We start from the raw sequence: 18,565 nt of genomic DNA on the forward strand, positions 1-18,565 counted from the left end.
GGCTTCTCTTGCCACCAGGGAAAGTTCTGCCCTTCCTTGTCTCAGCTCATTTGCTGGCCCAGTTGTATGCCCTCAGTTCCTCCTCCGTAATTCTTGTTATTTTAATTCAGGTTTAACGAAGTCTAATGTACATTCAGAAATACCCCTTTTTTGTGTGTTGTTTGATGAGTTTTGGCAAATCTGTACAGTTGTGTAACTACCGCCACCTTCCAGACACAGAACCAAACCATCAGCACAGGAAGCCCCCACTCTGGCCACTTCCTGCCCTCTACCTCTGGCCCCCAACAACTGACCCGACTTTTTTCCTTTTAGTTTTGCATCCAGAGCATCGTACGAATGGAGCCACGTGGTCCCCACGTGGCCTTTGGTGTCCGGCTTCTTTCATTTGGCCTAATGCCTCTGAGATTCTTCCAATGTTCTTGCATGTACTGGTTGTTTGCTTATTTTTCTTAGTTTCCATGGAGCCCAGAGACTTGCCTCTACCTCTCCTCCTACTCCCAGGCCTGAGATCTCACCTGCAGTTCCAGGACCACAGGAGGACCCAGGCTGTCTACCCTGGCTGCTCCCTGCACTGGCTGCTGCCCAGGGGTCTAGGGATATTGGCCTCACTGGGCACCCCAGGAGGCATACCCTCAGCAGCCCAGACCTCTCTTGTAACCAGCACAATCATAAAGGTCTGACTGTGGGGCGAGCAAAATGGCTTGAATGGGAAATTTTCAGGGGAGATTGGTTCTCAATGATGGGCTCACCCCATGTACAGCACTTCTGTTTAGAAAAACTTTCTCAAAGAAGGAAGCAAGGATTAGGGTAGAAATGAGAAGATCCAGACCTTTAAAGTTCGAAACAGAATTTCAGCCCCTGACAGTCTGGGGGGCTGGCTTTAAATCCTGCCCTCACTGTTTTTTTTTCTGGGTTTTGTCTTAGCAGCACAAACATGGAAATCTGACAAGTGTTTTTATTCTTTTAAGCTTTTTTATTGTATTTAAGCTTTATTTCTTTTAAGCTGTTTATTCTTTGAAGACAATACTAATGATAATAATCAGAGCCTGTAGTGGGGTTCTTAGACTTTGAGTGGAGAGAGTGACTCGAAAAAGATCTGAATTTTCAGCCAAATTGCTTCCAAATGGACAAGTGGAAGATCTTAGGAGATGGGATAATCTCATCCTCCTTCCAGGTTTCAAACTGCGCTGAAAACAACTGTTTTGAGTTTTTCACTTTTCTTCCTCCATGGTTCTGCTCTCTATTTGGAACCTGAAAGAAGGAAGCAATTTTGAAAATAAACAGTTACTTAAATTACTTCAACTGTAAGAACTTGAAATTCCACTTCACAGCGGTGTGGTCTGGGCCATTCCCTCAGCTCACCGGCCCTCCCCAAGTTGCTGCGCAGCGCATCTGCTGGAATATTCACATCCCATTCACCTTCTTGCTGTTTACACATTGTGAAGGCAGATTGCTTTTAAATAATAAATTCAGGGTAAAGGGAAAAGCAAGTACCATTAATGGCTCCCCAAAACCCTTTTCGGTACTTTCTAATATATCTGTAGATGATTAAAAGTGGGTGGGGGGAGAGACCAGGGGAGGTCACCTGCATGCCACAGCACCTGGCTTCCCAGAAGGGGAGGAATCCAGACCAGGATGTGCACAGACAGCCCTCCAGCCTTTCCAAGTCTCGCTTGACTTCAGTAAATTTGTATCTGCTTAAAGTATAATGAGGATACTTGCAGTGTTGTTTAAAATGGAAATTTTTGTTTACTTATCTATAAGTAATAATCCCTGTGGGCCTGGCAGCCAGAACTCAATTAAAGGAAAGTTTATTAATTAATTACACTGCAGGGAAGCAAAGAGCAGAGCACACTGTTGTGAAGTGGCCATCAGAAGCTTGGATGGTGGATTTCAGAGAGGTCTCTGCCTCAAGAACTAGACACGCCACATGTATGGATGCACCTGAATCTTACATATGTATTTTATAAACACACACGTACAGACATAGGCACATATAAATAGATGGACAAAAATATTTTCAAAGTGTCAAATCAACATAGAAAAGAAAATTCTATGTTGATGTATTACTGTTTTGCACATAACATTAGGTCAAGCTTAAATTACTTCCCTGGTTTAAAGAGAAATATTCCCTGGCTTAAATTGTGTCCTTAGTGGGGCTGATTCTCCACCTGTCCCAGAGCCCTCCCCTGCTTTGCTATGCTATTGTGTAAAGGCTGAGAACCCCAGTGGGAATTCCATCTCTAGGGAAGAGCCCCAAGGCCCTCATGATCAAGAGCTTCTCCTCATAAAGACAAGTCTATCAGGAGTCAGCCCACACTGCATTAAATCAATGGAACCTGTGCTGTGTTTTAAAAAAAATCAGTGTATTTCTCTATTTAGCTATGTTCCTGAAAGAGAAAAACAATCCAGTTATTTGTCACATACGCAGGTGGTGTGAGTTCAGAGAAGTCCTCTCCTGCAGCACAATCAGGGGATGGTTAATTGAGAAAGTCAAAAGGAGGAACCTTTTTTTTTTTTTGTATATTTTTTTATTGGAGTTCGATTTGCCAACATATAGCATAACACCCTGTGCTCATCTTGTCAAGTGCTCCCCCCCCCCCCCGTTCCCGTCACCCAGTCACCCCATCCCCCTGCCCACCTCCCCTTTCGCTACTCCGTGTTCGTTTCCCAGAGTTAGGAGTCTCTCATGTAAAAGGAGGAATCTTGTAGGATGATACATTCATGCCATGAACATTTTATCTCAACTTAAAAGATAGAAATAGGTATTTATTCATTGATCTTCTGATATGGACCATGGCTTTCTCTTTGAGATGAGTTTTCAACTTAAAGTTCTGCTTTTACGAATCACTTAGAAGTGATTCAAGAACTCAAAAGACATTGATGCAGCCAGCTGGTGTAACACCTTTCTAGATTCTTAAATGTTTTTCCACTCTATAATTTTTCATTTTCACCTAACTTGGCATCCCTTTTTATTTTTTTAAAGATTTGTCTATTTAAGAGAGCATGAGCGAGGGTGGGGTGGATGGGCAGAGGGAGAGGGAGAAGCAGACTGCCCGCTGAGCAGGGAGCCTAATGTGGGGCTCAACCCCAGGACTCCAAGATCATGACCAGAGCTGAAGGCAGATGCTTCACTGACTGAGCCCCCCAGGCGCCCTCAGCATCTCTTTTTTAAAAATAACTAATTTTAATCTCATCTTTTCAAAGCATTGAGTTTAGTTTTTAAAGAAACATGAGCTCTCTTTATACAATCATATTTTATTGGTTCATATAAGATTTGCTTCTATTTGTATCTGTAATGACAAGTGGCATAATTGGCTTTGGAGGGAACCCAACTGATCTGTTAAGCACCCAGCTCATTTGAAGGTAGCAAGAGCACAGAGGAGAAGACAGTCAGGGCTGCCCATGCAGGTCTCATGTGCAGAGGGCATCGGTTCACATGACTCACAGGTGATGGCCAGGTGGCAGGGCAACCCTACCTAGATTTTGCTGTATAGGAGAATCACCGGGGGGAGCTTTGCAGGGAATCTCAGGTCCATGGCGCACTCCAGGCCAGTTAAATTAGAAAGCCTTGGTGTGGGAGCCAGACATCGTGTTTTCTTAGATTCTCAGATGATTCTGATCGGCCGCAAAGTTTGCCAACCAAAGTCCCGGAAAGGTGAGTTAAAAGAGGTTCAGCCTCTTTTACAGTTGCTTTACAGTTAACTCTGGATTTTCATCTTAGATTCAGCATTAGTTTTCTAAGTGATGTTGGGCAATTTATTTTTTTTATTTATTTGGTGGGGGAGGTGATTTTTTAACCTCATCGGCCAAACGGAGTCGATTCTTGCCTTATAGGATCATTGTAGGAATTAAGTGATATCAGGAGACGAGCCTGGCACCTATCGGGTCCTTGGTCAACGTGGGTTAGGAGGGTCACTCTGGAATGGGGTGAAATTGTGCTTGCTTCGGCAGCATATATATGGAATGGGGTGAAATTAGGATTGCTTCCCATGGGGGAGAGTAGGGCATGTGGGTGTTCCGTTTTGCCCAAGCTCCAGACTTGCCACATCCACAGGAGAGAATGAATGAAGGGTGACTGGAGGCACTTTTGCTCCTCTTACTCTGCAGCTGTGACCCTGGAAATCTGACGAGTCGATGAGGAATTCTCTCGTACCTGCTCGTATTGTTCATTGATGACAGAACTTTCTCGCCAGCCATCTGTAGTGACGTACGTCGTTGCCAGTAGCAGATGGCCGGTGCTTACTCACCTTGTACCCTCCCGGATGAAGCATCTTGTGTGGCAGCCAGAATTTGTGGCCACTGGAGCTTCAGTGGGTACAGTAGACAGACTCGATTTTTCATTGTCTGAATGTGACTCCCGCTTTGAGTCATGTGGATATAATTATGGGTATTTTATAACGTGATTTCTCAGCACGATCTAAACTATGCCTTTTGTTCTCTTTTATTTTACTACATGTACATCATGCATTTTATTCCATTACATCAAATGGACTATTAGAGTCTGAAAGTCCAAACTGGTCCCTGTCTTTGCCCTTTAATCTACAGCACACGTGGATTATCTGAGCTGCTCCTGTCTATATAATTAGGTTGCAAAAGAGATGATATTTTGCTTTAAAAATAACTATTTCCCTAGCATGCTGCCATGACCTGATCTTGCATGATACGAGATGGGGTAAAAGAGAAGTTACATATTCTATGTTCCCTCACGAGGATTTTTCCTGGGGATAGTAGAAGATAAAATGTACCGTCCATTTCTTGGCTGTGATGTACCAGAGTAACTGGACATGCCTGTGTTGAAATGCTATACTTTCCTTTTTTTGTTTCCCTCTGTCCTAGATGCTGACGTTGAGGGTGGGGCATGGTAGAGGCCAAGTTAGGGTTAGGACAGTGGTTCCCGAATGCTTTCATCCTATAGCATGAGCTAAGCCTCCTACATTTGTGCTTGTGCAGGCTCTCCCTGCAGATGTGTGGGCACCCAGACACTGGCCACGTGCTCATCACACATCCACCCGGACCCAGGCATGGCCCTGTCCCACCCTCTGCATCTACTTTCCCAACCAACCCCTTTGCCACATAGCCCCAGAAGTTGTGGCTTCTGGAACAGTTTTCAGAAGTTTCTGTGGCCACCTTTGCTGCTGGCCTTCCTTGCAGAGTAGGGGAAAGCAGAGGGAAGAATAGCTGTCCCAGAAGCAGCAGCGGCTGAGCCACCCTGGAAGGTAGGAATCCAGAGGGGTCAGTCTGCTGCTGCCTGGGGAGTGAGGGAGAAGGAAAGGAAATGATCTAGAAGCCGGGTGATGTGCTGGGGGTACAGTAACCTCAGACAGTAGGGCCGGGACAGAAGGGAAGCTTGGCACTCCTGCTGTCTTGGGGACTGGCTGAGGCCACGTGGTGCAGGATAAAGAGCATGGGGCTTCAAGGTGTCAAGCCCAGCTGCACTAGTGACAGTAGTATTGTGGCCAGTTTCCTTTTTAAGAACAAAATAGGGGCACCTGGGTGGCTCAGTTGGTTAGGTGTCTGCCTTCAGCTCCAGTTAGGATCCCAGGGTCCTCGGACCAAGCCCTGTGTTGGGCTCCCTGCTCAGCGGAGAGTCTGCTTCTCCCTCTCCCTCTGCCTCTCCTCCCTGCTCTCTCAAACTCTCTCGTTTGCAAATAAAATCTTTATTTAAAAAATAGCTCTAATGAGATATCCTTGAGATATAGTAATCCACATATTTGATAAGTTTTGTCCTATGTATCCCTGCCCATGAAACCATCAATACAATCAAGAACCTATCCTTCACCCTCAAGTCTTTGGTGAAATGCCTTTTTCTCTTTCTGAAATTGTTTTTGTCATATAATTAAGTTTTGAAGGGTTTTTAATATACTCTGGATAAAAGTCCTTTATCAGATATATGTTTTGCAAATATTTTCTCTGTCTGTGGCTTGCCTTTTTATTCCCTTCACAATGTATTTTGAAGAGTGGAAATAGTCGATTTTGATGATGTCTAGTTATCTGTATGTTCTCCTATAAAAATCACATTTTTTATTTCATAGTTGAGAAATCTTTGCCTAAACTGAGATCAGGAAAGTTTCATGCTATGTTTTATGCTTTCTTCTAGAAGATTTATAATGTTAGGTTTTATATTTAGGTCTTAGATTCATTTTTTTTAGTAAATTGTGCAATGTATGGATTAAAGGGTTTTTGTGCATATATATACCCACATATATATGTGTGTATATATATATAGCAGTATCTTCAGTTTGGTAAAAGTGTTTCTGAAAAATCTGCTAACATACTGGTAAAAGAAATGAAAATTATATAATAATTATATAATTTGAGAGAGTGAATGCATGAGAGCAGGAGGAGGGCTACAGGGAGAGAATCTCAAGCAAACTCCGAGTGTAGTGCGGAGTCCAATTAGGGGCTTGATCTCATGACCCTGAGTTATATATAATGGTTCTAGTACCATTTGTTAGAAAAACTATTGTCTCCCTACTAAATTACCTTTGTTAAATAGTATTCATATTTGTGTCGTTCTGTTTTTGGACTCTCTATAACTATTTCATTGATCTGTTTATCTATCTTTACACCAATACCACACTGTCTTGATTTAATGGAGGCTTTATAATAAGCCTTGAAATAAGATACTATACTATTAGCCTTCCAATTCTGTAGTTTTATTTATTTTTTAATTTAATTTTAGTTTTTAAAGATTTATTTATTCATGAGAAACACGGAGAGAGGGGCAGAGACAGAGGCAGAGGCAGAGGGAGAAGCAGGCTCCATGCTGGCAGCCCGATGTGGGCCTCCATCGCAGGACTCCAGGATCACACCCTGACCCAAAGGCAGATGCTCAACCACTGAGCCACCCAGGTGTTCCCAATTCTGTAATTTTAAAAGCTGTTTTGACTATTCTAGATCCTTTACTTTTCCATATAAATTTTAGAATCCATTCTAAATTGACTTTGTAGAATCACTTTCTACCAAAAAAGACTGCTGGGATTTTGATTGGGATTACACTGACTTTGTAGATCTATTTGGAGAGAATTAACATCTTAACAATACTGAATTTTCTGACTCATGAATGTAATTTCTCTCCCTGGTCTTTAGATATTCATTGATGTCTCTCAGCAATATTCTTTTCTCCATGTACAGATCTGTCTTCTGTCTAATTTATGCTGAAGTATTTCATATTTTTATCCTATTGCAAATAGTATTTTAAAATTTCAATCTCTAGTTGTTTGTAACTACTACATAGAAATACAGGGGTGCCTGGCTGGCTCAGTCATTAGAGCATTCGACTCTTGATCTTTGGGTTGTGAGTTCAAGCCCCACATTGGGCAAGGAACCTACTTAAGAAAAAAATGTAGTTGATTTTTGTCTGTTGATCTCATATCCTGCAACCTTGCTAAGCTCTCTTTATTCGTTCTAGTTGCTTTTTTGTAGCTTCTGTTTGATTTTCTATGTGGATGATTGTGTTTGTCTGCAAAGAAAGACCAGTTTGACTTCTTGCTCTCCAATCGGGATACCGTTTCTGTTTTCTTGACTTACTGTACTGGCTACTAACCCCAGCACAGCAATGAATAGAAATGGTGAGAGTGGACATTCCTTTTCTTTTTTTTAAAGATTGATTGATTGATTCATGAGAGACACAGACAGAGGGGCAGAGACATAGGCAGAGGGAGAAGCAGGCTCCATGCAGGAGCCTGATGTGGGACTTAATCCCAGGACCCCAGGATCATGACCTGAGCTGAAGGCAGACGTTCAACCATTGAGCTACCCAGGTGCCCCTGAGGGTAGACATTCTTGTCTCATTCCTGATCTTAGAAGGCATATGATCTTTTACCATTAACTATGATGTTGGCAGTAGATTTTTCAAACTATCAAACTGAAGATACTGTCTTCTGAGCAGTATTTTGCTGAGAATTTTTATCAGGAATGGTAACTTTTGTTAAATGTTTTGTTTCTGCATTTTACTGAGTAAATCCTATAGTTTGTTTCAGTTTGTTAATATGGTGAATTATATTGATAATTTTTTTTTGTTAACCAATCTTGTATCTCTGGGATCAATCCCACTTACTTGGGATGTCAAGACCTTTTTATATGCCCCTAGATACAATTTTTTAATGTGGTTCTCTAATTTGTTTAGAGATTTTACAACAATGTTTATAAGGGATATTGGTCTTTGATTTTCTGTCCTTGTAATTTCTTTGTCTGTTTTTGGTATCTAGGTGTTCCTGGCCTCATAGAATGAGTTGCAAATATTTTCTCCAGTTCAATTTTCATGAAGAATTTGTGTAGAATTAGTATAGCCTTTTCCATTCTTATACTTTATTATTTCTTAAGTGTTTGGTTGAATTCACCAGTGCAGCCATATGGCACTGGAATTTTTCCTGTGAAAATTGTTAACTGTGGTTAACTACATATGCTATTTCTTTAATGTATGTAGAGCTGTTCATTTTACCTGTTACTCCTTGAAGAAGCTTTGGGACTTTACATCTTTCAAAACATTTGTCCATTCTTCCAAGTTGTCTAATTGACTGATATGATGTTTCCTTCTTCTCCATTTATATCTGTAGAACCTATAGCATGGCCATCTCTTGCATTCCTGACATTAGTAATTTGTGTCTTCTCTCCATCTCTCCTGATGAGCCATTCTAGAGATTTATCAGAGAACCAGCTCTTGGCTTCATGGATTTTCTCTACTGTCTTTACTTTCCTAGTCCATTGATTACTGCTTTTATGTTCATTATTTCCTTTCTGCTATTTGATATTTAATTTGCTCATTTTTTTTCTTATTTCTTAAGGTAGAAACTGAGATCACTGTTGTGAGACCTCTGTTTTCTAATCGAGGTATTTAATGCTATGAAGTTCCTCCTCCATACCTCTTCTGTGATCTCATAAATCTTCATTCACTTAAAAACACTTTTAAATTTCCATTTTTATTTCTTCTTTGACCATAGGCTACTTTGAACTGTATTGTTGAGTTTCAAAATATTTGGGAAGTTTCAAATGTCTTTCCATACGGACTTTGAATTTAATTCCATTGTGTCAGAGAACATACCCTGATGTGAATCCTTTAAAATTTATCTCGACTTGGTTTATGAACCAGAATATGGTCTGTCTTGGGAAATGTTTAGTGTGTATTTCAAAAGAATGTGTATTTTGCTGTTGTTGGATTGAGTATTCTATAAATGTCAGGTAGAATGAGCTGATTGACAGTATTTTCCAAATCTTCTATATCTTTACTGGGTTTCTGTCTACTCATTATACAGTTATTGAGAAAGGGTAATTTGAAATCTACGACTATAATTATGGGCTCACTTATTCATATAGTTCTATCAGGTTGTGCTTCTAATATTTGAACGCCTGTTACTAGACGCGTAAATGTTTTTTTATTGTTAGGACCTCTTGATGAATCATCCCCTTTATGAAATGTTCCTATTTGCTTCTATTCACATTTTTTGGTCTTAAGTTTCTTTTGTTTAATATTGATATAACCATTTTCAGCTCTCTTACAGCCACTGTTTGCATGGTACAGCCTTGCCTACTCTTACACTTTTTAATGGATTGTTTCTTTATATTTGAAGTGCATTTCTCATAGGCAGCATATAGTGGAGGCTCGCTCTTTTATCCAGCCTGTTCCTACTTTTCAAATAAGAGTATTCAGACTATTTACATTTAATGTAATTATTGACATGGTTTGGTCCAAATTGTTATTTTTCCATAGGTTTTCTATTCAACTTGTCTGTTCTTTCTTTTCCTTTTTTACCTGCCTTTTTGGGACTTACTGAGTATTTTTAAAGATTTCACTTTATATCCTTTGTTGGTTTGTTAGCTGTAACTCTTCACTATTTACTGTTGCTTTGGGGTTTATAGTATACACCTTTAAGTCATTACGCTCTGCTGTCAAGTGATACTACAGCACTCCGTGAATGAGATAAGAAGCCTATAATGGAGCACCTCTGTTTCTTCACTTCTAACCTTTGTAACACTGTCAGACTTAAATTCTGTGTTTGTTATAATCCACATAGGACAATGTCATTAGTTTTGCTTTAGCAGCCAATTATCGTTCAAAGAGATTTAAATAATAGGGGAAAAAAAACATACATTTATTGGCATGGTTATCATTTCCAGAGCTTTTCATTCTTTTGTGTATATCCTCTGTGGGTCTGCTTTTGGTGAATTCTTTTGGCTTTTTTTTTTTTTTTGGCTTTTTAAAAAAGATTTTATTTATTTATTCATGAGAGATACACAGAGAGAAGCAGAGATGAAGGCAGAGGGAGAAGCAGGCTCCCTGAGGACTTAATCCCAGGACCCCAGGATCATGACCTGAGCCAAAGGCAGACACTCAACCACTGAGCCACCCAGGTGCCCCCCCTTTAAGCTTTTTAAAGTCTGAAATAGTCTTTATTTCCATTTTGTCTTAGAATGAAACTTTTGTTGAATATATTATTCTAGGTTGACTGTTTTTAGTGCTTTAGAAATGCTGCTGCCTGGTCTTTCACTTGTATTATTTCCAATGAGAAATCTGCCATCATCCTTTCTTTGGTCCTTTATATGAAACCTGTTTTATTCTCTGGGTGTTTTCAAGATTTTTCTAATCATCACTGGTGTTAAGCAGTTTGATTATGATGTGTCTTAGCGTACTTTTCTTCATGTTTCTTGTGCTGGGCTCATTGAGGTTCTTGGATATGTGGGTTTATAGTTTTCATCAAATTTGGAAAGGTTTTGGTAGTTATTTCTGAAAATATTTGATCTGTACAACCCTCTATGTCTTCTCCTATGGGGACTCCCAATTACCTATTACAACACTTGAAACTGTTCTACAGCTCTTTTTTCCCCTATGTTTTTGCTTGTCGTGTTTTTTTTTTTTTAATTTTCTGTGTTTCATTTTGGATGGTCTCAATGACTTTGTCTTCAAATTCACAAGGCTTTCCTTCTGTAATGTTTAATCTGTCATTAATCCTTTGTATTTTTCAACATTGTAGATTTTTAGCTCTCTATAGATGCAGTTTGTCTTCTTTAATATATTCCACGTCTACCTAACTTTTTAAACATTTGAAATACTGCCATAACTTCTTTGCTCTTGTTGTTTTTAGAGAGAACGCATGTGTGCAGGGGGGTGGAGGGGCAAAGGGGAAGCGAGAATCCCAAACAGACTCCATGCCCACCGTAGAGCCCAACATAGGGCTCGATCTCATGGCCCAGATCAGGCTCATGACCTGAGCCAAATCAAGAGTCAGATGCTTAACTGACTGAGCCACCCAGGCACCCCTGAAATATAGCCATAACTGTTTTACTGTCGTTCACTGTCAATTCTAATACCTATATCAACCAGTTCTGCTTGGTTTCAGTTATGTCTTCATCGTGAGTCTCATTTTCTTGCTTCTTTGCATGCCTTCTTATTTTTTGATGGATGCTGGACATTGTTGTATTTCATAAATATTCCTAAGCATTATTTTGGGATGTAGTTATTTGTAAACAGTTTGACCCTTTCTGGTCTTACTTTTAAGATTTGGCAGGTGGGACCTGGTCAGTGTTCATCTAGGGCTAAGTGTTCTCCACTATTGAAGCAAGACCCTTCCAAGTCCCCTCTCCAAGGCCCTGCAAATCTTGGGGTGTCTGGGTCTGGCTGTTGGGAACAGGCAATATTCCTGGCCTTGCATGAGTGCTGTGCACTCTCACCCCTAATCTGTTTGGGCAGCTCATGCCCCCCTGTGGCATTCCCTCACATGCTTATGCTGACCAGTGCTCAGCTGCATGCTTGAGAGCATCTCTACAAATCCCAAGTGCTCTTCTCTCCAGTACTCTGTCCTGCCATCTGTTGCCACCTTGATCTCCCTGGTCTACATCTGTCTCTTCAATTCAGGTAGTCTGCTGCGGTCCCCCTGAGCTCCCCACCCCTGAGACATAGCCTGGAAACCCTTTTGAGGCAGTAAGCTGGGACACAAGTAGTGCTCACCTGGTTTGTTTTCCTCCTCCCAGGGATCATTGGGATCACTGTCCTTTACTACCTGATGTCTAGTGTCTTAGAAGCAGTGGGTTTATACATTTTTTTAGTTTTTAGGTAAGACAGTTGATCTGGGCCCTGTTACTTCATCTAGGCCAGAAGCAGAAGTACTCGGGACCAAGCTGCTTAGCTCTTTTGAATGTCTGTTTTCTCATCTATATTAACAAAAGAACAAGAGTATTCTGCCTGTGGTTTTACTGTGGGAACTGAATGAGACTGGTGTTTGTGCAGCACCCGGCACTTGGCAGATACTCAACAAACACTTGGGTCTTTCCCTATCTCTGCACCTGGCTATTACTTCTTCCTGATTTTACCAGGGGTTATCACCCTGATTCCTGGCTGAACTTTCAGTCAAGGGCTCTATGATGATCAACCAAAGTACATAGTCTCTCCTGGGCTATTCAGATGCAACCCAATCAATTTCATAATTCTGCTCTCTAAAGGACCTGAAAGTGCAAAGCTTATCCTCCTCTCATTGGACATTTACCTTCTCTAAAATCTCCTCCAATTCAACCTATGGGTGTTACTCATTTGTTTATAGGCTGAATACAGGCTTTAGGTCAGTGATGTGAGGTGGACAGATTTTAAGAGGACCATGTGGTTGGCAACCCGGCATGATTTTGCTGGAGTTTCCAACTAAGTCATGAATGTTGATCTTTCCCTTCCCCTTTTAGGTTTCCCTCAGGTTTCCCAAGGAGGTAACTGAAGGGCAGATGAATGTTTGCCAGAACTTAACCACTTCTCTCTCCTCTTGTCTTCTCTGTGTCAGTGTCCGGAGGCCGCAGCCGTCTACACCTCATCGATCTCGGCAGCTGTGTGAAAGCTCTTAGCAAAAATCGGGAAGGAAGCTCAGGGCTCTGCCTCTCACTGTCCGCTCTGGGCAATGTCATCCTGGCTCTTGTCAATGGCAGTAAACACATCCCATACAAGTAAGTGACCCTTCCACTGGATAAATGCACTGGGGTAAGCGTGGTGCCAGGGCTGGGTGTGGGACTTCCACATTCTGGACTGCATTCTGGACTGGGTGTGGGACATTCCAGACATTCTGGACTGCATTGTTAGTATGGTGCCCAAACCAGCCTCTGCTTACAGTCGTGTATCCCATGATCTTCCAAATTCAAAAACTATGAAAATACTTAAATTTGCCCCAATCTTGACTTTGGGCTGCTCAAGTCAGAGATAATAGGAAGTTATCTCAGTTAGGGTCTCCAATTCCAATTGCCACTGGTAGATCATACCATCACACAGATGCTTCACAAGGGGTGGAAGATTGAACTACTCTTCCCTTGGGAGTTGAGCTGTCCTATTAAACCAATAAAAACACAGGATACCCAGGAAATTTAGGATTTCAGATATGCAACAAATAATTTTTTAGTATAAGTATGCCCCCAGTATTGCATGGACAGGGGAATCTTGGCAGCCCTACTTAGGACAGCTCCTAAAGCCTGGGGCATTGCCACCCACCATCCTGTGCAAATGTTTACTCCATTTCCAAGATCCTTTCCCTCTTTCTGTTATACTCTGAGAGGATGAAATTAGAGCTGCTCCTAGGTCTATGACTGGCTATGTCATCTGTGCCCATGAAGGACCCAGCCCGGGGCCACCCCTCACAACCATCACCCAACTCAGCTTTGCCACTAAACAACATGGTGATGCTAGTGGGTGTTCTCTGCTTATTCAGGGCTCTTCCAAGGTCCAGCTGCTCCTCTCACTAGCTCTCAGAACCTTCACTCATCATAAACTGATGCTTCTAGCTCTCATATCACAAGGATCTGGGACTCAGAATGGTGTGTGTGTGTGTGTGTGTGTGTGTGTGTGTGTGTGTGTGAGAGAGAGAGAGAGAGAGAGAGAGAAAGCTTTTTGTAAAATTTAGAACACTATAGTGGTAATTAATAATGAGCCTACCTGGATCTACTTCATGGGATAACACCTACAGAGTTGCCATAAGGAGTAAGCAAATGGACATGCTATCGTTTTTTGTAAATCTGTAAAATCCTGCAAATATAAGTCACTGTCATGTGGGAGGAGAAAGGTAAGTCAGGCCATTTGTTCTACCATGAGTGAGATTCAGGACGAGTCATTGTGTTCTCCTACCCTCTGCCCTAAGGGGATGCCAACACTGTGATTTACTTCTCCACCAGGAGGACCATTTGTACACTGACTTGAGGAGTTTAGATAGCAGACATAATCCTATCTGTCTCAACTCTTGAAATTTGGAAACCTAGCTGGATAAACCCAGAAATGGTTTTCCCAGCCCTTGTGAGGGCCCTTCCCAGTGACAAAAGTATTTCAAGAAGGTTTATAAAGTTTTATTCAGGATCATTTCTGCAGTTGAATAAACTCAACTTGTAATTACAAGAGAGGAAGGAAGGGAGGGAGGAAGGAAGGGAGGAAGGAAGGAAAAGAAAGATCTGTACTGGTATTGTCAGGGTTGCTGACTTAGAAAGAAAGAGTACTGGCCTCAGTTGGTTTCTTGTCCATAAAAAGGGGACCATGTCTATTAATGTAATAATAGATCATGATGTTAATAAAATTCAAAATACCATGTTATAGGTCACTGATTATATATTAGTGTATCTGTATCTCTTACATTATTTCTGTGGAGTGTTGTGCTTCTAGGATTTCAGTAAATATTTGTTGAATTGGTGATGGGGACAGGGAACGGATGAATGTAAGCATGTGAAATTATTTTTACTTCCGACAAAGCAACTTCCTTTTGATTTGAGTTGAATTTCATTGTAAACATACAGGGAATCATTGAGAATTGTTTTTATCAATAGTTTGAGGGCAGTTGTTAAATTAAACATACGTAGTCATAGTATCAGCTAGTCACAGTGACCAGACACCTGCTCCCTTGGGAGGGCTGACAAAATGTGAAAGCTCCACTCACTGTTCCCTGCAGACGTATGTCTGCTTCAGTTCCAGAGTTTTCTTCCTTCAAGTGCTAGCTCTGTGGGAGTGATGATTACATTGTCTGGGTGTGTGAAGTCAGCAGACTTGACATGAGTTTAGAGTCTGCCCAAGACCTGACTCACCATCAGGACCCTCCTGAAGACCTCCTGGGCCCCTAGTTGCTCAGGGCTGGGAAATGTGATGGCCTGGCAACATGGCGGCCTGGCCGTCCTCCTCAAAACACTCATTTACCAGTGCCTCGTCTAGCATAACCTTGGGCCTTCATGTTCCTCCTATTGTTTGAACCTTAGAAGATCCTCGCTGGCCTAGCATCTCAGCTGCAGCCTCAGCATATATTCAGTATTTGACGTCTGCAAATCACCTTTGCAAAGTGATTCATCAATTAGAAACTCTCCTTTCTCAAGGTCCAGGAAAAGAAGACCAAGATTTACTTGGATTGCCGAGCCAATTGGTGGCAGGATCAAACTGCCTCAGTTTCCACAGTAGGTCCCAGCCCACTTAGCCAGTCCACCACCCCCAAGCCTCATCAAGCTCCCTAATATATTAACAGCCTGGGCTGCAAACAGCATGGGACCCCCAGCCCAGCAGGAGGGCCCAGATATCCTTTATTAATTAATTCAGTCAAGGCCCTAAAGCCACATTATGTGGCATTTCATTAGCATGCTAAACACCTTTCAGTGTCAGACCTCATCATTTCTGAGAGGGAGGGGAGGTTTCCTGCCTGGGCAGCTTTCTCTCATTCTTGCTCGCTCACAACACAAACTAGAAAACCAAACCCCACATTCCTTACCCTCCCCCACGGCTCCAAAAGCCACAGAACCCCACTACCCCTTCATCTGTCACCCTAGACAACTCTGCGCTTGGAACCTGCATTACTTGTGTTTGCTTCTGGGAAATTAACTCAAATGTGCACAGAGGGGATATCGCCTGTCCTCATTTCTCTTCATCATCCTATCAGACTATTTGTCATGTGAGCAAGTAGAACGTGTGTTTGGAGTCATTACCCATCCCAGGCACTCCCGTGGGTACCTTAGGGGTGCCCTGAGTGGTTTTGACTTTGCAAATGAGTTTGCCTTTGTAGATGTCAGGCAGGCGCAGGATGGGCTCCCGACCCTAGCAGCTCCGTGGTGAGGCTTGCTGGCCCATTCCAGTGCTATAAATCAGTCCTACATGGTGGTGCCATTCAGAAAAGCATGCAGGGAAGGACAGGAGACCACCAGCAGCTCCAGCCCCACCTTCAGTTCTGCACTAGCAGGCTGCACATGTTCCTCTCAAACTTTGGGCAATGTCTTGTCTAGGGAAATCTGTTGCAGGCCTGACCATCTTGACAGTGTGTTTGCAAATTCCTTCCCAGTGTTCATTCCAGCCATTTGCTGTTACCCCTACCACTTCTTAGGCACCAGCATAATAGGTGTCTTCCTTTTTGATAGATGAGAAAAGATAGGGGGAAGCATGGGAATGAATTCCTGTGCCAGAAACCAGTATTGCAGCCCTTGGCCTCAGAAGGGCTCTCACAAGGAAGGATCTGTCCATGTGAACTCAGCTTTGGCCCAAGTGCTATTCTATCCCAGCTGATCTTCAGGACTGTAGTCTTTCTAGAGTGTGGAAACTCTAACCACCACCCAGTGTCTAAGCTTGTAGGTGAAGGTAGATGCTTTAGTATGGAGGGTGTGCCTGTATGGAGCAGGGGTATAGACCCTGAGGAGGCATACCCTCCATACTGAAGTGTCTACCTTCATCCACAACTGTCACTCCATTTGGAGAAAGAATTGCTTTAATAGGCCAAGCAATCTGTTTATTTGTCAACAAGATGCTTATACTGTCTCCAAACACCAGATACTTTATAATGTCTTGGTTTCCATTTAATAAGAGGTTGTGGAAGATCATTCTGCGACTCTCACGTTGTACCTGAGACCCTCTTTCTGAGTCAACTTGAGACATGGCTCTGCATTACAATCCCATGAAGGAAGTGATGCTCGATGCCTTTCTTCAATGAGCTTGGTCTGTGGTTCCAACAAAGACTTACTCCTTGTTTATTTGCACCAGTTACTGACACGTCAGAGATCATCAAACCTTCCCCCTCGCTGTGGTGAATCTGCTGGCAGTGGTAGGGGAGCCTGAGGCAGGCTGTGATCGTTGGCTTGAGACTGCAAGCCAGACCACCAGGAGCCACTTCAAGAGGTTTCCACGCCATAGAAGCAATACAGAGCCCACCATCAGGGTCTCAGATGGGAACACGTTTCCTCCTACGGCCCTAGTGAGGCCAGCAGGAGCCAAGGCCATATTAAGAATGTGCCATCATCAGAGCTGCTCATTCAAGTCAGCGAGCAGCCCTGGAAATTCAAATTCAAGTCTGTGACTTTTGGAGAAATTACATTTCATAAACAGAGGCAGCTTTTCCAAAATGTCCACACTTCTCATATGTGAGGGGCTGTGTGGAATACAGGGGAGGTTCCAGTGACCACAGGCCTGCATTCAGCAGGCCTTTCCAGGACTTGCATCTCGGAAGAAGGCAGAAATACCTCTTTCTTGCCTTGAGAAATATTTTCTCCTACTAGCCATTTAGATAGCCTCTGTTCTCCCCAAACTGGAGACTGGTTCTGTGTCTGGGAAGCTCAGCAAGGGAGCTATGGATTGATATTAGCTACAATACTATTTCCCTGGTTGATGGGGACATGAAAGGTTCGAGTGTATATTATTTATATTTCATGTGAAATTAAATAGATATTTTCCATGAAAAATGCAAAGGAGTAACATTTCTCCAGATTTACTGAAGATAGCACAGAATAGAAACTCTTTAAGAATCTTCCCATGAGCATGTGTGTATGTGTGTGTGTGTGTGTGTGTGAGAGAGAGAGAGAGAGATGCATATTTAGCAACCTTTAAATGTACATTAATGCTGTATTATCTCCTCCTGATTTACAGGGAGAACATCAATTTAGAACTATTTGCACAAACTCCGGGTACCGGTTTATAGCATTCCCTGTTTAGACATAAAATAACCAAAGTCTCAGGTTGCCAGGCAACCACAGCAATGATAATTCTTATATTGCTGCTTCAAAAATATTCATTTTTATACATTTTAATGACTGTTAGGATGCAGAGAAAGTGAGTCCAGAAAATCACCAGGACGGAGACACCTCCCTCCCACACTTTTTTTTTTTTTTTTTAATGAGATTTTAAACTTGTTTCTTCTGTGCTTCACTCCTAGCTCCTTTTACTTCCCTGGCCAGTGGTATCTTCATATTCAATTATGAGCATTTCCAGAGATTGAGAATATTTTCTTAAGAGTTTAGGCAGCAACTTCCAGTAAATAAACTCTGCCGGGTTTTTCTGGAACCACACAGGTCATGCAGGGTGAATCGGTTGGGGTCACAAGCCCTGGGTTTAAGCACTGATCGTTTCTCCACTGGTTTAGCACACAGACTCCACGAATCCTCCTTTTTGTTCTCAAGAGAGCCACCTTTCGTCCCCGTGGAACTAGGCCCCTGACTTGGTCACCTTCTCTTGGCAGCAAAGCCACAGTGCACTTCTTCTTTGTTCAGCTGTGTCTCATCCCCACTGGTTACAGGCCACATGCCCGGAGGACTGGGTAGAAACTAGGAGACATCCTCATTTCCCTTCTGGCCTTTTGAGATGTTTCCTGCCTTTGTGTCC

General features: G+C 42.3%; 1 protein-coding gene and 1 long non-coding RNA gene across 2 annotated transcripts in view; one reads left to right on the plus strand and one right to left on the minus strand.

The window, feature by feature from the left end:
- The window catches only part of KIF26B (kinesin family member 26B), a 444,073-nt gene that overhangs the window by 370,194 nt on the left and 55,314 nt on the right, over window positions 1–18,565 (plus strand). Inside the window, exon 10 of the mRNA XM_038542770.1 lies at window positions 12,765–12,924. Within this exon, the coding sequence (XP_038398698.1) occupies window positions 12,765–12,924 (160 nt within the window). The remainder of the gene's footprint in view (window positions 1–12,764; window positions 12,925–18,565) is intronic.
- Window positions 1,009–18,565, minus strand: part of LOC119872545 — a 69,820-nt gene continuing 52,263 nt past the window's right edge. Inside the window, exon 3 of the long non-coding RNA XR_005362243.1 lies at window positions 1,009–1,251. This is a non-coding gene — a long non-coding RNA (uncharacterized LOC119872545). The remainder of the gene's footprint in view (window positions 1,252–18,565) is intronic.

This window comes from Canis lupus, chromosome 7, assembly GCF_011100685.1.
Source record: "Canis lupus familiaris isolate Mischka breed German Shepherd chromosome 7, alternate assembly UU_Cfam_GSD_1.0, whole genome shotgun sequence".
NCBI classification, from domain to species: Eukaryota; Metazoa; Chordata; class Mammalia; order Carnivora; family Canidae; genus Canis; species Canis lupus.